This window comes from Acomys minous, assembly GCF_964271855.1.
Source record: "Acomys minous genome assembly, chromosome: 11".
Lineage (NCBI taxonomy): Eukaryota > Metazoa > Chordata > Mammalia > Rodentia > Muridae > Acomys > Acomys minous.
Genome location: NC_140492.1, coordinates 61,130,596 through 61,148,514, shown reverse-complemented (window position 1 = coordinate 61,148,514; position 17,919 = coordinate 61,130,596). Strand labels below are relative to the sequence as shown.

The 17,919-nt window shown below is 40.0% G+C and overlaps 1 protein-coding gene across 5 annotated transcripts in view; it reads right to left on the bottom strand.

Moving 5' to 3' along the window:
* The window catches only part of ATP13A3 (ATPase 13A3), a 95,188-nt gene that overhangs the window by 46,868 nt on the left and 30,401 nt on the right, over positions 1-17,919 (bottom strand). For all 5 annotated transcript variants that reach the window (XM_084801720.1, XM_084801724.1, XM_084801723.1 and 2 more), the window contains exons 3-6: positions 4,296-4,396; positions 2,182-2,355; positions 1,065-1,247; positions 671-741 (exon numbers count right to left, since the gene is read on the bottom strand). In XM_084801720.1, the coding sequence (XP_084657846.1) occupies positions 671-741; positions 1,065-1,247; positions 2,182-2,355; positions 4,296-4,346 (479 nt within the window). In that variant the 5' untranslated portion in view covers positions 4,347-4,396. The remainder of the gene's footprint in view (positions 1-670; positions 742-1,064; positions 1,248-2,181; positions 2,356-4,295; positions 4,397-17,919) is intronic.

Below are 17,919 nucleotides of genomic sequence, written 5' to 3'. Positions count from 1 at the left end.
AGAAAAATAGCAAGACCTCAACCTATAAATAAAATCTAAACTATAGCATTTATATAACTTCGATCTCTACACATACAAATAACACAAGTAAGGGATTACTCCAATTTGTCCTAGCCAAAGATAATACATTTGCTGGTGTCATTTCTCATCAAGAGAGTAAAATTTTCTGAATACATGGTACATGATTCTTTAAATACAACTAAATGGGACTATCAACAAAGGAAGAAATAATTCAATGCTCTGGAGAACAGCATAGGGACTAGGGGGTGGGCTCAGTGGTAGAGTCACTGCTTAGGCTGTTCAGCCTAGTGCACACCAAAACCAAAGTAAAACAAAGTAACAACACAAGGCTGACTTGAAAAGTTAAGCTGTAAAGTACACTCAAGTTATTCTCCATACACCCCAGCCTCCCGACTGCTGAGGTCACAGGCATGCACCCCTACATTTAGTTTTCTTCTACATTTTATGCAAAAAAAATTCCAAGGTACAAGTTGCCGGTGATACTCACTTTAAAAGGGTTAATAGAACTTCAAATAAAACTAGAGTTGTTAATAAGTGAATAATGAAAAAAAATCTCCTTGATTTTGTTACCATTAGAATATAACCTTTCTTTTACTACTAAAGCATTTACAAAATATTTATGACACACAAAAGAAAGAAAGATACTTACTTTAAGAAATCAAAATTGTGAATGGCATCATTCCAGAAATATCTTACGCTATGGTGGGTAAAATAACGCATCTGTAGAACACAGATAATACTACATCAAAAGGCTTATTGTCACCTCTTATAACATGTCAAAACAATAAACTGTTTCTATTAATCCTAAAGTTTTGGGAGGAGAGGAGGGAAAGGAAACTGTGGTCAGGATGTAGTATATGAGAGAAAAACAACAACAAAAAAGCCATAAACCCTTAAGGTTTTGTTTAGTGACACAGATATTTTACAAAGCATATAATTTTATCGCTAGCAGTAACTGCAAATGTAAAATTATAATGTATCTTTAATAATGTAGAATATTAAATGCAGCTTTTCAAAGAAGCTTTGGCATTCCACCACAGTACCTGCTGTGACTGGGTCTGTGAATATTTATTTATCTCGTGTTTATTTTCTTCAGTCAGACTCTCGGTTAAATGAACAGCATGGCCATTAGAAACCTTATTAGCTAAAGATTTTGCATTCAAATTCGGTTGATTTCCCAGAGGAAGAAAGTGGACTTTTGCACAAAACCACGTTCTAAATTCATCCTTAGAAGGAAGAGAGAAAGATCAAGTTAAGTTGTGCATATTAAACTGCCTATATTTTCATGCAAACCCTATTATTTACAAATTTTACAAGTTCTCTTACTGAGAAAGTATTATTTCCTACTTAGCATGAAAAATTTCAATGTTGACAGACTTTATCAATATGACTATCAATAGATTGCATAAAAGTTCACAATTCCCTAATTCACTTACCTATATACTGAACATTTAATATTACAGCCTCTTAAAAAGTGCTTCCAGTTAAGGTTCTAAACAAATTGCTAAAGATACGACATCACAGTCAATAGCTGGCCTAGGCAATAAGGCATCTGGACTATAGTCCTAAAGGGCTTAAAAGACAATTAAGGCATCTTTATTACCTTGGATGTGAAGAGCTATAAGAGGCTAACCTCATTAGCTTTATCAGACTGGAGAGGTGGCTCAGAAGTTAAGAGTGCTGCCTATTCTTCCAAGGTCCAAAGCTCAATTCCCATACATAATACATAATAAATAAACACATAATAAATACATAACAACATATAATAAATAAATAAATAAATCTTGGGGCTGGAGAGATGGCTCAGAGGTTAAGAGCACTGGCTGCTTTTTCACTGGTCCCGAGTTCAATTCCCAGCAACTACATGGTGGCTCACAACCATCTATAATGTGATTTGATACCCTCTTCTGGCCTGCAGGTGTACATGCAAGAAGAGCACTGTATACATAAAAAGAAATAAATAAATCTTTAAAAAGACTCCTTTTATCCTAATCATTGGAACAGTATTCACATCAAAGCCATACTTGAGAAGTAAGTACTAAACATTCCTCACTATGTCCTACCAATAAAGCCCCAGTGACTTACTCTGAACAGTTTGCACAAAGCCACTATTTCACTCTTTGAATAATCAGCTACTAGTAAATACATGCATGCACTTACAGTTGTCCTGAGGAGCACCACTTCACAGTCTTTAACTGCAGCTCTAATACACGTGGCTTTCACTCGCCACTCGGGCATCCAGTAGAGAAGGAGGAGAAGAAAACCACCAGTACAAATCGCTCCTACAGAAACCATGGCAAGCTTCCAGCGGCATAAGTGATAGCCATGAATCTCCTACACAGTAAGGCAATCACAGGATAATGAGCAAATGATAAAGCAGACAAATTAAAACTTGTTTCTAAGCTATGTACTAATTTTGCAACTGATAATTTACCTAAAAGTTATTTTCAGTAAGTTCACTATACCAACTTTGGATTTAATAGTAAAATTTGTTTTGTATTTATGTCTAATAAATTCTTTGCTACTAGCACAATATATATGTGTGTGTATATATATGATTAATGAGCAAATAAGGCCTTGCTTCCAAGATACATAGTAATGTACATATTTATATTTCTCTCTCTCTCTCTCTCTCTCTCTCTCTCTCTCTCTCTCTCACACACACACACACACTCTCTCTCTCTCTCTCTCTCTCTCACACACACACACACACACACACACACACACACACACACGTGCTTTGTCTACATGTCTGTCTATATACTGTATGTGTATAGTGTCCTAAGACCAGAAATAGGCAATGGGCGACCCCTGGAAATGGAGTTACAGATGGTTGTAAGCCTCTATGTGGTGCTGAGATTCAAGCCTGGGTCCGCTAGAAGAGCAGCTAAGGCTCTTAGGCACCCACCAAGCCAATTCTCTAGTCCCATACCTTATAATTTTTATCATTTCATTTTTAAAAGTTTAAGTCTTCCACACAGGTTTTTATAAAATAAAGTTTTTATTCTATAACCACTTCAAATTTACAGCAAACTGTAAAAGATAAGTGTTTCTTTCCTCCAGTTTCCTCTGACCTTAACATCTGGTGCTTCTGTCAAAAACACAGTGCTCCAGTGAATCCATGTCAAGATTTCACCAGTTTTCCTACTTACATCACTGACTGACTGACTGGTTGGTGGGTTGATTGTGGTGGGCTGATTGAATGAAACAGTCTTAAGACTGTTGAGATGGCTGAGACAGTAAAAGTGTTTGTCATGAGACAGGATCTCACATATAAGTGATGTACTCAAGGCTGGCCTCCAACTCCTCAGCTTCCTGCCTATAGGATTGCAACATATGCATCACCATGCCCAGCACTACTGTACATTTGGATAGGTTTCTTGTTTTCTTTAAGCGACTTGGTAATTGTTCCAATGACACTGTAATTGATTAACTTCACTCCCTAAATCTTAAATATTCTTGCATTTATACCCACAGAGGAGGCCAAATACAGCATTTCAAACCACTGAAGGCCTAGATAAGTGTACATTGCAAGCAGTGGAAATTTTGTTTATCCCATGGCAACATCTGCGATATACTAAAACCTATTAACATGGTGGTGATACATGCTTATAATATCAGCACTTGGGAGGCTAAAATAGGAGAGAATTGTGACTTTGAGGACACCCTGAGCTATAGTAAGGAGAAAAGTTTATTCTTTGATTGTTTTAAAGGCATTTATTTTACCTGACAAAAAAACTGAGGTTTTTGTTTTAAGTAAGCTGATTTTTCAACTCCCCCCACCCACCCCCAACCCCGAGACAGAGTTTCTCTGTGTAACAAACAGCTCTAGCTGTAAACCAGGCTGACCTTGAACTCAGAGATCCTCCTGCCTCTGCCTCCCAAGTGCGCCACCACTACCCGGCTGATTGTTCAACTTTATAAACCACAAATAGAAACTTTGACTCAGGAAGTATAGATGTATGTATGTACCAAGTCCCAAGACAGCCAGCACTACATAAAGAGAGCCTGTCAAGAAGAAAGTGTAAGATACTTTGGCACTAGCTAACATTGTAAATCACCACATACAAAACCGCTTTTCTGTCCCCAGGTGGCCTCAGTTTACTCAGGAAAGAAAAACGGGAAATGATGGCTCCTGCTTCACATCTCAGCGCTCAGGCTGACCCAATATATTAGCTGGACAGGCATTCCACCACTGGGCTATACTCCAGCCTGCATTGGTTTTTCTTTAATTCTATCTTTTTAATCCCTCAGAAATGATGAAAGCTGGTTACCATTTCATCTTCTTGACCCTTGTTGATAGTCTTTCTTTCTTCCTTGTCCATTTCTACAGTGGCTTGAAAGGTGCTGTGCTTCACACGACAGGTGAAGATAACTGCAGGAAAAGAAACAATGTTGGCTTTCTTTAAAAACAGGTCTTGTTAGATGGTAAACCCCACTGCTGCTGACACCACCACTGAGAAATCAAGCTGCAACTGAGCTAGAAACTGTCCCCTGTGGGTAGCTTTCCTAGTGCCAAAAGGTGCTGTGCAGGCTGCTACTGGAGAGAAGTCTTACCCAGATGCAGACCAACCTGCCAGGCAAAATACTCTCACGGGCACAATAGCATCATGACTGGTCTAACCAAGTACTTTCTGACTGGATTTGGGGCCCATTCCACAGGGGTGAAATCATGCTTTGACCTGTAAACCTGGACTCCAGCCCATAGCTGGGAGGTCTCAGGACCTGGAGTGAACGAACCTATTATTCTTATTTTGTCCAAACTACCTTCAAATGTTTATGCCCATAGATTACCGCTGCTCTCGGCTTGGGCAACGGAACATCTTCCTGCAGTTAAGTACAGTGGTAGAGTAAGTAACTGCTGAGAGCTCAGCTCTACACAGGACATCTCTGTCACCCTATCCACAGCTCAGAGATCATGGAATTACAACAGGCAGGGAACAGAAAACAAAGAACCAAAAGATGGGGAGCAACACTGTGAAACCCTGTCCTCCGCACAGGACAGCAGCACTCACTAACTCACAGCGGCAAATATGCCCAGCAGCATTCCATCCTGGACAGGGGCTCATGGGACGCCACCCAGCCCCGAGGAGCTATTGGCAGTTAATGGCTGCTAGGGGAGGAGAATAAATTTCTTCAGTGGAATCAATCCTAATTAAACTCAGTGGGTAATACCAAGACAAAACAAGAACATGAAAGTAAGAGAGGTTGTGGGAAAAACCCAAACATTCTGTGGAAATGGAGGGCAAGACAATAGGGGTGTGTGTAAAAATATGTTTTGTGTGTGTATGAAATCGTCAAAGAATGAATAAGTAATCATAAAAACAAAAACAAAACTCTTTAGTGCACCAGGTGTGGTAGCTAGTCCATTGCAAGAGTAAGCAAATCTGTGAGTTCAAGGCTAGCCTGGTTTACATAGTGAACTCTAACCCTGTCACAACCACCACCTTTAATTGCTTTAGGGTTTCTCTGTGTTAGCCTTGGCTGTCCTGGAATCCCTTTGTAGACCAGGCTGGCCTCAAACTCACTAGATTTGTTTTTTAAGGCAGGGTTTCGCTCTGTGTGTAGTAGCCTAGCTGTCCTGAAACTCCTTCTGTAGGTCAGCCTTGCCTCAAACTCAGAGATCCATCCGCCTCTGCCTGCAGAATGCTGGGACTGTGTGCCACCGCCACCTAGCCAAACAAAAATTTTCAACAAATTTTAATGTCTATTACCTTGGCAAGAAAAATGATAGTGTTTTATATTTTATTAATTTCTTTTATATTCTCTTTTAGTAATAAAAGTAATCTCCCCTTTTTATTATCTCTTTGGCTAGGAATCAGTGACCTCTGTGAGTTTTCACCCTAGACAAGCTTCATAGAGAAACAATCAGGACTGCTCAGTGCACTGGAATAGTTGGCTGAGTGCTATCCTAATAAAAATCGGGCTAGTAATTACTATTATGTATGTAACACATTCAGCAAGTATCTTGAGACACAGGCCCGGCGATGCACACCTATAACCCCAGCATTCGAGAGACAGAGCCAGGGTAATCATGGGCTTGGTGAGACTCTTCCTCTCCCACCTCACACGCGCCCCCCACAAAGGCTATTAAGATTGGTTTTCTGGCTGGTGCTTGCTGCTTTGCTCTAAAGCATTTCAGCTAGAGGTAGATGAGTAAGCTAAAGATGAAAAAATATTACTTCTCCCAGTAATTAAACTGTTACATATCAAAGCTGCAGCAGGTATAGGTTAATGAAGCATACTCAGTTTTATGGCCATAAGTAGTGGAGGGCCAAAAAGTGGCATGTCACTCATTGTGATTCTGAGGTGCCGGGGAAGCCTGCCAGGACACTGTGTGTGACGCTGAGTGTTCTCCCACTCATCCGTATCTGCAGCCCTCAGAAGACTTCCAGTGAACTCAACTAACCAGGAATCAAAAATATACAGGAAAAGGAAGCACCTGAACTGAACATGCACACTTGTTTCTTGCTGGGAATAGCAAAGAGCAAACACTCCACCACTTGAAAGAAGCCATCAAGCACCTCAGACTTTAGCACTTGGCAGTACTGACATGAGTCCTCCACAATAGTAATGGCCAGGTACATTTAAGTCATCAGTTCCAACAGCTTCTTTACTCACTAGCCTACAGTTCACTACGTACAGTTCACAGCCTGGCCTTGAATTCATGGAGCCACCTGAGTGCTGAGACTAAAGGCATCACTCACCACACTTGGAAAGTTCTAACTTGTAATACAGTATCAATACACATACCCAGTGTAAACAAAACCTCTTTAACACCAACAGTAAAGTCTACAGGAAAGACTAAATCTAAAAGGTCTGAGTGAATCACTGCTTTAAAACAAGAGTAGGGAGCTGGTGAGATGGCCTTGCCACAGACGCTTAATGACCTGAATTTGACACTCTGAACCCACAGTTGAAAGAGAAGAGATTCCTGAAAATTGTTCTAACATCCAGCATAAACTCCACAGGGAGTATGCATATGCACGACACACACACACACCACACTAAAAAAATAAAACAGGCTTGTTTCTGCAGAACACAGTGGGACACTATCACCCCCCTCAATTTAGATGGCACACTTTCCTCCAACCAATGAACATCACAGCTGGCACATAGACACTCAGAAGAACATTTGTTTGGGTCTTTTTGTGATTTTCATGCAAGGTTTCTCCATGCAACAGAGCCGTGGCTGTCCTTAGACCAGGCTGCCCGCCAACTCACAGAGATCCACCTGCTTCTTCCTGAGTGCTAGGATTAAAGGCCTGAGCCACCACACTTGCCACTGTTAATTTTTTGACAAAGGTATTTGTGCTAAGACAGCAGCATTTTTATTTTTATTTTTCGTTTGTTTTTTCTTCGTGTAGCCTTGGTTGCCCTGGACTCATTTTGTAGACCAGGCTGGCCTCAAACTCAGAGATCTGCCTGCCTCTGCCTCCTGAGTGCAATCACCACCCAGCGACAACAACATTTTTCATCATGACAAAGTAAAATTCAAATGAATTTTAAGCTGCCCCTTATATAAAACTGTTTAAAACAGTTTATCAATAAGAAAAACATTAAACTCAATTTCACTGCAGAATGGGCTTTATAAGTATCTTGTCCATCTTCCCCAAAACAAGTCAGGTGATCATCCAAACCCTTTGCACCAGTTTTGGAATAATGTCTTCTCAGTCTAGGACAGCACTCAGGTACGAGCACACCTGATAGTCATTCCAACACACAATGTAACAGCCCATCAAACCTCTGCCTCGGTGGCAGTTACTCTCAAGGCTATCTATCTAGAATACGGAGGACTGAGCAAGCCCAGCACCCTTCCCTACCATGAAGATCAGCAGGCACTGCTGAACCTGTAGGGTACAGTGCAGTCCTGCCCGTGTCAGAGGGTAAGTCAGATGGGCAGCTCACAAAATGTGTGCAGATCAGGACAACAGAGTCAGTTCTCGCCTTCTACTGAGTGACAGGCATTGAATTCGGGTCAGTAGGTTTATGAGACCCCCACTCACACCCACGGAGCCATCTCACTAGCCCCTGCTTCCGGTTTTTATAATCTTCAGTTTCTAATAGTTATCAGTTTTCCACCTGTCTAAAAGAACAAAAACAAAAACCAAAAAATGCATAATGACTTTAAAAACTAAACATCAGGCAATGACGGAAACTTGTAACTGAGCTCTGTGAAGCTAATCCAGTAAGCTCTACACATGTTCCAGTTCACTGAGGACAACAAGGCCCAGAGTCCCTCATCTGCTAAGGCTGGGAGTCACGGGAGACACAGAAGAGCTGTACACAAATAAAGAGCAATGTGGGCAAGGGGCCACCTGTAATAAACCTAGAAGCTAGAAAGTGGAGGCAGAAGGAGAAGAATTAAAGGTCAGCCTCAGTTACCACGAGTTCCAGGCCAGCTTGGGCTACAGGAAACTCTGCCTGAAAAAACACAGACAAGGGGAAAGGAAAAGATCTGAAAGAAGGTCCCTTAGCGCAGCCCCGCCTTTTTTGGGTAAGGTTTAGCTATTTACTAACGGTAAAGTATGGCCTCAAACCCACTATGTATACCATGCTGGCTTCAGAGAAGCCCTGCCAGCCAGCACCTGGGAGGCAGAGGCAGGCTGGTCGCTGTGAGTTCGAGGCCAGCCTGGTCTACAAAGCTACTCCAGGACAGCCAAGGCTAACAAAGAGAGACCCTGTCTCAAAAAACAAACAAACAAATAAATAAACAAAACCCCAGCGCTCAGGAGGCAGAGGCTGTCTCGAAAAAACAAAAGCAGGGAAGCCCTGCCACCATATGGAGATTCTCCACCATACCTGGCCTAAAGCCTTCAACTGAATACTTACTGATCAGTATTTGCCAAGATATTGTCAGTGCCAAAACCCATGCCCCAACACACATACACTCTGCTCTTTTCCCATAAGCCTTGCTATGTACAGATGCCTGACATCATACTCACTATTATGTAGTCCAGGCTAGCTGAAATTCATGGCAATCCTTTTAGTTCAGCCTCCAGAGATTATAGAAATGAACCAGTATAACTAGCTGAAACTGCCATTAAAATTCAGTGGGCCCCTTTACTACTTAAATTTTTTTCTCTAAATTTCTTTAACAGGTTGACTATAGTCTAGCATTCCCAAGATCTTAAATAGTTTAAAAAAAAAAAAGCAAGAAATACTCTATCATATGGTAATTTATTGCGTAGGACAACCTGTGCTTAAATTTTCTTAAACAATCACTGACCATATTACATTGCAGCTTTTTTTGTTTTGTTTTTTCGAGACAGGGTTTCTCTGTGTTAGCCTTGACACAGTGCAGCTTTGCTTTTTATACAAGAATTATTTCTCTGCAAGTCAACCGCTTTAAGAGAAAAATAATGCCTTACCAAATTTTACCAAAGTTAGCAACATAATAAAATTAATTTAAATATAAAATTGTTCTAAACATCATGCATTGTCATAACTTTAAATATAATCATAGACATCACAAAATTGCCAAGAATTAACTCTTCAAATACACTTATAAAACTAGTAATTCCAACTGTGCTTACATTTAAATCATGGATATTATAAGTATATAATTAAATGTAAATGTTTATATAAATAATAAACCTTTAACATTTCAAAGACTCCATAAAGACAAAATAAAATATTAAAATACAATGTAGCCAAGATGCATATTAAATACCTTTATGTTATACCCCCAATTAAGACATTTGAAGCATTAACATTAACAGCAAGCTTCAAAAATACACTAAGTAAAGTACACCTTTGGTAACTTGCTAGAGTGCATTTTTTCCAATCAAGTCAATTTCTCATAAAAAATAAATATTTCTTACCACTATTCCTCTCTGATCTTGGTACTTCAGCTTTCAAAAGCTGGCTCTTCATATAAAATAAAACCATAAAAATCCACACAGACATCAAACTTTTATGCCAAATATTAATTCTGTTTAAATTGCTTCAAAATGATTAAGATATTAAAATTTAGGACTTTTTAATTCTGCAAATTTACATGGATTTTAGAAGATAAACGCTCTGTCCTTTGTCACTGGCAGAACTCCTATTTGAGTAAATCCTATCCTGCTAGCACACACAACACAAGTTCCGGCCACAGTGCATGCCTGAATCTTGATGTTATCTAAGCAGCAAAGGGCTAGGCTATTGTCCTTAACCAAGCCCTTCCCTGAATTTATAATGAAATGGATTTGCTTCGTGGGGACGGAAAGAAAAAAATGCAGTGGAGGACAAAGTGAAGCTATGAAACGAAAGTCATCAAGTTTAACATAATGCTCACTCCCCACACCCACATTCCATAATTATTAAGAACCACTGAAAATAGTCTTTAGTGAGACTGTTTCTTTCTTTCTTTTGGTTTTTCAAGACAGGGTTTCTCTGTGTAGCTTTGACTCTCACTTTGTAGACCAGGCTGGCCTCCAGCTGACAGAGATCCGCCTGCCTCTGCCTCTTGAGTGCTGGATTAAAGGCTTGAGACTTTTTTCTTAAAACAAGGCAACAGGCAGACTGAGTCAGAATAATGAGTTCAAGGTCGGTCTGAGGCCTGTATCAAAATAGCATGACATGAAAATTTAAACTGTCTAATTCCCAAAGGATTAATTTCCTAAGGTACTTTACTCAGTGGTCAGTAACTGAAGTAAAACTTTAAATGTAGCAATTTTACATATTACATTTTGTTTTTCTTTGTGAAGACTCCCATGCAGCCCAGGCTGAACCTGCACTTACTATGTAGGTGTTTCTGGCCTTCACGGAAGTGATGCGACATGTATATACTTGCATCCATGCCACACCCCCTCATGACATGTACAAATAAAGCTTCTTAAACATTTCATCCTTGCCCCTTTTTTGAGGTAAGGTCTCTCCATATATAGTCTAAATTAGTCCCAGCCTCTTTCCTTAACTTCCCAAGTGCTGAGAGTTTTCCAATTGCATTTACCACCTCATCCAGCTAAAATACAAAGGACAAAAGCAAAAGATGCCTCAAAGGTCCTGAATTATAAATACTACAACTGGCATTCTCAATATTTTTTATTTTCAAATTTATAACACCCATCACAAACCCACAATTCAAAATTTCTACTCTGCAACTGAAATAAAATATGCTCTGGTACATTTAAGTTCTAACTCAATCCAGTGAACAATCCTAGTTTTGTGACCTATACAAGTATCTATGTAAAAAGAATAATAAAGTCTTAAATCTTCCAACAACTCTGAGGACAGAACGTAACTTCAAATCAGCTCCTAACAATAAAAATGACATAATATAACTTAATGAATACCTGGAAATTTTACAAAGATACCAGCTAAATTTTAACAAAGGTTTACTCAATACCCATTTTATCACTTCCCATCTCAGACTTTCTCTTATAATACATGCTTTTGTTTCTGTGTTTAGGCTTAAGGAAGACTATTGTGTCCAATATACACCAAACCAAGACTCTATTTACATTTGTCAAGTGAAGACTTTTTATAATATGTTTTTTATTTTATAGAGCAACATGATAGGCATAACAAAATATAATTAGGCCACACACTATAATTACCTGTGTTAGGATTAATATGAAGAATGAGTTTAGTCTACACTATTTTAAAATCACTTTTATTATATATAACTTCTTAAATGAACACTTTTATTTAGAGGTATCCCATATGGTTAAGACTGTCCTCAAAGACAAAATAGTTTATCTAATAGTAAGTTTGGTTTATTTAGTTATTAAGGTATTTTGTTTGTTTGTTTTGTTTTGTTTTTTTTGGTTTTTCAAGACAGGGTTACTCTGTGTAGCCTTGGCTGTCCTGGACTTGCTTTGTAGACCAGGCTGGCCTCAACTCTGCCTTGAGTGCTGGGATTAAAGGCATGCACCACCATGTCCAGCTTATTAAGGTTTTTTAAGACAAAGTCTCAGCCAGGTTTGGTGGTACATGCCTTTAACCCCAGCACTCTGGAGGCAGAAGCAGGAGGATCGCCGTGAGTTTGAGGCCAGCCTCGTCTACAAAGGAGTCCAGGACAGCCAAGGCTATACAAAGAAACCCTGTCTTGAACCCCATCACCACCACAACCACCACCACCACCCCACAAAAAAAAAAAAAAAAGCAAAATATCATGTAACCCAGGCTGCCCTCCAACTTCCTATGCAACTGAGGCTGGCCTCGAACACACGACCCTCCTGCCTTTACCTCCAGAGTGCTGGGATTTAGGTAGGCATGTGCCACACCACCCAGTTTGGTCTGCACATTAAGGAGGAAAGGGGAATGGGGAAAGGCAGTAGAGGAGTGAGGAGTGAGACAGCAATGCTCATGTATGAAAGCACCATACCGAAAACTACTATTCTGTATGCTAACCTAATAATTTAAAAAATAAGCTGGCCATGGTGGTGCATGCCTGTAATGCTAGTACTTGGGAGGGGGAGGTAGGAGGACCATAAATTCAGGATCTCCCCGGGCAGTGGTGGCACACGCCTTTAATCCCAGCACTTGGGAGGCAGAGGCAGGTGGATCTTTGTGAGTCCGAGGCAGGCCTGGTCTACACAGCGAGTTCTAGGACAGCCAGAGCTGTTACACAGAGAAACCCTGTCTGGAAAAAAAAACAAAAACAAAAACAAAAATTCAAGATCTCTTCAGGTGCGTGGGAGTTCAACCTCAGCTTCAACTTCATATGATCTGGACTTTAAAAAAAAAAAAATCAAGTCTACTTATTCAAGTCCTAGAAGTCTCCTATTTCTTATGTGTATGACATTTCCAAATTCTATACTCAGCGTTAAAGTTAGCAAAGTGTTATTTTGTTTTTCAAGACAGGGTTTTTCGGTGTAATCCTGGCTGTCCTGAAATGTAGACCAGGCTGGCCTCGAACTCAAGAGATCCACCTGCCTCTACCTCAGTGCTGGAATTAAAGGAGTGCACTACCACTGCCTGGCTGCATATTCTTTTTTTTTTTTTTTAATTGAATTCATCTATAGAATCAAGTAGGCAAGTATATCATATTAAGAGCAGAAGAAACTGGGTGTGGTAATACAGATCTTTAATCCCAGCAGTCAGGAGCAGAGGCTGCAGAGCTCTGTGAGTTTAGTGTCAGCCTGTTCTACATAAGTGAGATCCAGGCCAACCAAGGCTACAGAGAGAGACCTTGTTTTTTGTTGTTGCTGTTTGTTGTTGTTGTTGTTTTTGTTTTTGTATTTTGCTTTTCAGGTGATGGCACTAACCTTAATCCCAGCACTGAGAGGCTGAAAGGTAGGTGGTTCTCTGTGACTTCAAGGGCAGCCAGTCTACACAAAAAAAACCAAAAAGAAGGCAACAACAACAAAAACCTTGTCTTGAGAAACTAAAAAAACAACAAAAAGCAGAATGTAACTTTGCTACCTTCCAAAGAAAGCAAACAAAAGGCCACAGAACAGGAGCATTAGCTTTAACTTGTCCACAGAGACAATCCAGTAGAAGTATTACACATGTCCTTTCCTTTATCTTGGTCTCAATGTCTCCACTACTACAAAGCTGATGAAATGACGCCCAAGGTGGATTCAACCATGAAAAGGCTTTGCATTACAAGAGCACAGGCACCAAATGTAGTGGCACATGCACTCAGGAGAAAGAGGCAGGTGGCTCAAGACCAACCTGGTCTATATCCTGAGCTCCTGGACATCCATGGCTATGCAGAGATCTTGTCTCTTTAAAAAAAACCAAAACAGCCAGGGGTGGTGGCATAGGCCTTTAATCCCAGCACTCAAGAGGCAGAGGCAGGCGGACTGTGAGCTTGAGGACAGCCTGGTCTACAAAGGGAGTCCAGAAGAGCCAAGGCTACACAGAGAAACCCTGTCTCGAAAAACCAAACAAACAAAAACAGTTGAAGCACACACCTGTAATCCCAGCACTGGTAAGGCAGATCTCTGTGAGGCCAGCCTGGTCTACAAATAAGAGTCCAGGACAGCCAGGGCTCTGTGTAACAGAGAAACTCTGTCTCGAAGAGAAAAACAAACCAACCAACAAACAAACCAGCACGGGCACTTCGTACAGCCTGCTGTTGCATTCTTTCACCTGTAGGTGGCATTCCAACACTGCTAAGGAAAAAGAGACGGGCTTCCGTTAAATGTTCAGTGATTAAAGTTAAGGCATAGTACACCAATCTGTTTAGTAAGGCTGGAGATGTCAATATGAAAAGGGTTTGCTTTCATGTTCACATATCAAGAGAAAAATAAGATATGCAACAAAAACCATAATAAGAGCTGGGCATGATTGACATGGGCCTTTAAAATCCCAGCAACTGGAAGCAGAGACAGGCAACCTGAGTTCAATTCCAGAGTGGTCTATTCAGTGAGCTCCAGGCCAACCAGGGCTCAATAGTTAGACCCTCTCAAAACTAAAAACACAAATAGATAAAGAAAAGTATATGGTAAAACACCTAGCTTTTAAGGTGGTAATAAAAAGAAGAAGGAAGGAAGGAAGGAAGGAAGGAAGGAAGGAGCGAGCAAGAGATACCCTTAATACAATTGAATTCTGAAGAGGGTAGTAGGGGAAAGACACTAATTAAAACAAAGTATAATTACTCACGTATGTGTCTGAGCATTCACACATATGCCATAATAAAATTATTGCTTTATAGGTCAACTCAAAAGTAATTATAATGAGCCCTGTGAAGGCTTGTAACCTCAGCAGAATCAGGTGGATCAAGGCCAGCCTGGTCTACAAAGCAACTTCAAGACAGGCCAGCCAAGGCTACACAGAGAAACCTTGTCTTGAAAAGCAAAAACAAAAAACAAAAAAACAAAAACCTGAAAAGAATGTGTACATAAAACATTTCCTACTGCATTGTTTGTAACAAAGCCTAAGCCCCTTAGAATCTATCTCAATGTCTGAAAACAGAATGCACAGACAACTTATGAAATTAAACATGACCAATGCACAACTTTTGTAGTAATCAAAAAGTTGCATATATGTATTTATCCTAGCACTCTGGAGGCAGAGGTATACTGATCACTGTGAGTCTTAGGCCAGCCTGGTTTAGGGAGTGAGTTCTAGGTTAACCACGGTTTCATAGTGAGATCCTGTCTCAAAAAAGGAGGGAGAGAAAAGGGACAGAGGAGCACTGTAAGACAATTCACCAAAGTATTACCATTAACTCAGGAAGTGTAATAAGTATTGTAGAGTAGTGGTCACCAGTGTCATAAACTTCAAGTTCCTCTTTATAATTGAGTGTAAAATTATGAATCTCCCCCTATCTTACAGGGTGACAATGGAACTTGAAAGTAAAAACTCACTGGAATAAGTAAAAGCTTATTTTAAAACAAGCAAAAGTTAAATAGTATAACAGAGACACTGACTGAATACAATAAAGATTAAGAAAACAAATAGTCTATGTAAACAAGACAAATTGCCAAATAAGTCTAATTACTCCAACCTAAAATCTATAATTCAGATTTAAAGTTAAGGGTTTCTGTGAATAATAAATAAATGAAAAGTTCTCTCAATTAATGCAAATTAGTGCCAGCTTAAAACTGCAATACTATTAACTAAAGTCACTAATAACTCAGTTGACATTTAAATTGATGGCTGAAATCTAAATGCATTAGTTCTCAGACTGCTGTTTTCCACATTTTACCACAGCTAAAACTGGAGTGCTTTTTAAATGTTATTGCTGCTGTCAGTGAGTGACTGGTGATACCGGGTCACTGCACAGAGTGTTCAAAGCTGGTGTCACTGCTCTTAGTTCTCAAAATTAAGTGGTATGTGTACATTATTATTAATGTTACTAATGCATTTAAAACGACTACACTACAGTTGGATTGTCAAACAAAAAGTAATAGCATGAGGGCTAGAGAGATGCCTCAGTGATTAAGGGCACTGATTGTTCTTCCAGAGGACCCAGGTTCAAATCCCAGCACCCACATGGCAGCTCACAACTGTCTGTAACTCCAAAACCTGATGGTCTTACATAGACATGCATGCAGGCAAACACCAAGGCACATAAAATAAAGGTTAAAAAAAAAAAGGTAATAGCATGCACAGAAAGGACTCAAAATACAGCCGCAGAGTGGGCAGGAAGAACAGGTAAATACAGAACAACAAGGAAAAGAAGAAAACAAGAGAAGAAAGTTTTCCAGAGAATGTATTCTATTCCTAAACCTTCAGTATGTTTGGGAGATAGAAACCCCAGAAATGGCCAGGTGTGGTGGCGCACGCTTTTAATCCCAGCACTCGGGTAGGGAGTTTAAAACCCTGAGCTTTGCATGTGTTAGTGAAGCTCTACTTCCTTAGCACCTCAGTTTTATATACACGCACGCACGCATACATACATTAACAGAAAGCCTAATGCTTACAGTAGCTCAGCATGATTTGCTTCAGGCTTACTGCACTGCTTTAAAAAAAAAATTTTTTTTTGTTGTTTCATTCATGATCTTTACTACAGTATGACTCATAGTTCACTCTTCCAGGCTTGATGACTTGGAAGGTTCAATCGCAAAGACACACAAAATCAGTAGGAAATCATTCTTTACAAAAGACACAATCTTGTATATGTACAATTGTAACCAACAAGCACTTAGGTCAACTGTGTGTCAGAACTGGAGAGTCTCGTATTGAGGTAAGATATTATAATGCGCAGGGTGGCCTTTACCTGTGAATCTTCCTACTTCAGCCTCCCAGGCAGCTGTTATAAAGGCACATGCACTTGGATTATGTGAACTTCAGAAATTGTATGAATTTGTTTTTCTGCTTTATTCCTTTCCTCAACTAAAGCCTGCAAAATATAAGACCTCAAACAACTATAATCTATGAAAAAATTTAAAAATATACTCAGGTAGCAAAGGCCAGTCAGTGCTTCCTAGCAAGGGCCATGCCTTTTGGAGGCTGGGCTGGTGGTGGAAGGTATGGTGGTGGCGCTCTCATGTAATCACAGCACTCAGGAGGCAGAAACAGCCAGGGCTGCTCTACTGAATGTGTCCCAGCCAGTAAAGGCTAAAAAGTATAAAAAACAATAACTGACATCTGTACACGTATATTTTAGTCTATAAGCCACCTTCACAGGCATCTACACAACTACAAATAATGTAATGCCATTTTGTTGTGTTGCAGCTTAGTTGTTTGAGGTGCTGAGGACTGAAGCAAGGTCTTGCCCACACTAGGCAAGCACTCTACCCCTGGCCACTCTAGCACACTTCCAGGCCTAAGAAGCATCTTCTTAAAAACAAGAACATGTTCTCTGGAAAGGCAAGTGTGAGATAAAACTAAGTTAAAAAGCCTTTCCAACAAGTTAAAGAACAACAACAGCAGTACTTTTTCATGGGATTACTTCCCAAAAATCCATTAAATCAACTGTTGCTATTAAAAGAGCTGGTCCATCTACTCGTGAAAAAAAAAAAAAAACAGTAACCAGGCTTCCGAGATGGCCCACACATGCCCTTTCTATGTCCCACAATTCTGCTTAACTACAGTTTACATTATACTAGCCTAAAAAGAAAGGCAATTAGGCAGGCGACCAAGCTACTGCTTCCTTATATTTTTTGGTTGTGAGCCTAGCCTTTAACGGCTGAGCCCTCTCTCCAGCCTTGCTATCTTGTATGATCACTTAACTGTTAATGTCCCCTGGGCTGTTTTGGTAACCATGTCAGCAGTGACAAAGTGTAGCGCTGCTGGAATGTCTATGATGGCAACAACCACCCATCAGTTTTCTGCACTCATCTCTCAATTTTCGCAACCACAGATTCAACCTCTTCATGTTTGTTTACAGACAACCAAAATTCAACCTTTCTTCAAAATATCCTGCCCTTCTAACTTATCAACTCATTCTACCACTTAATGATTATGATTGTCTAAAACAAATTTACACGTCACCCTAGACTCCATGATAACACCTTCCAGCCTTTTGCTCCACTTCACCAGCCCTATCTCTACAAACATTGCCTTAATTCA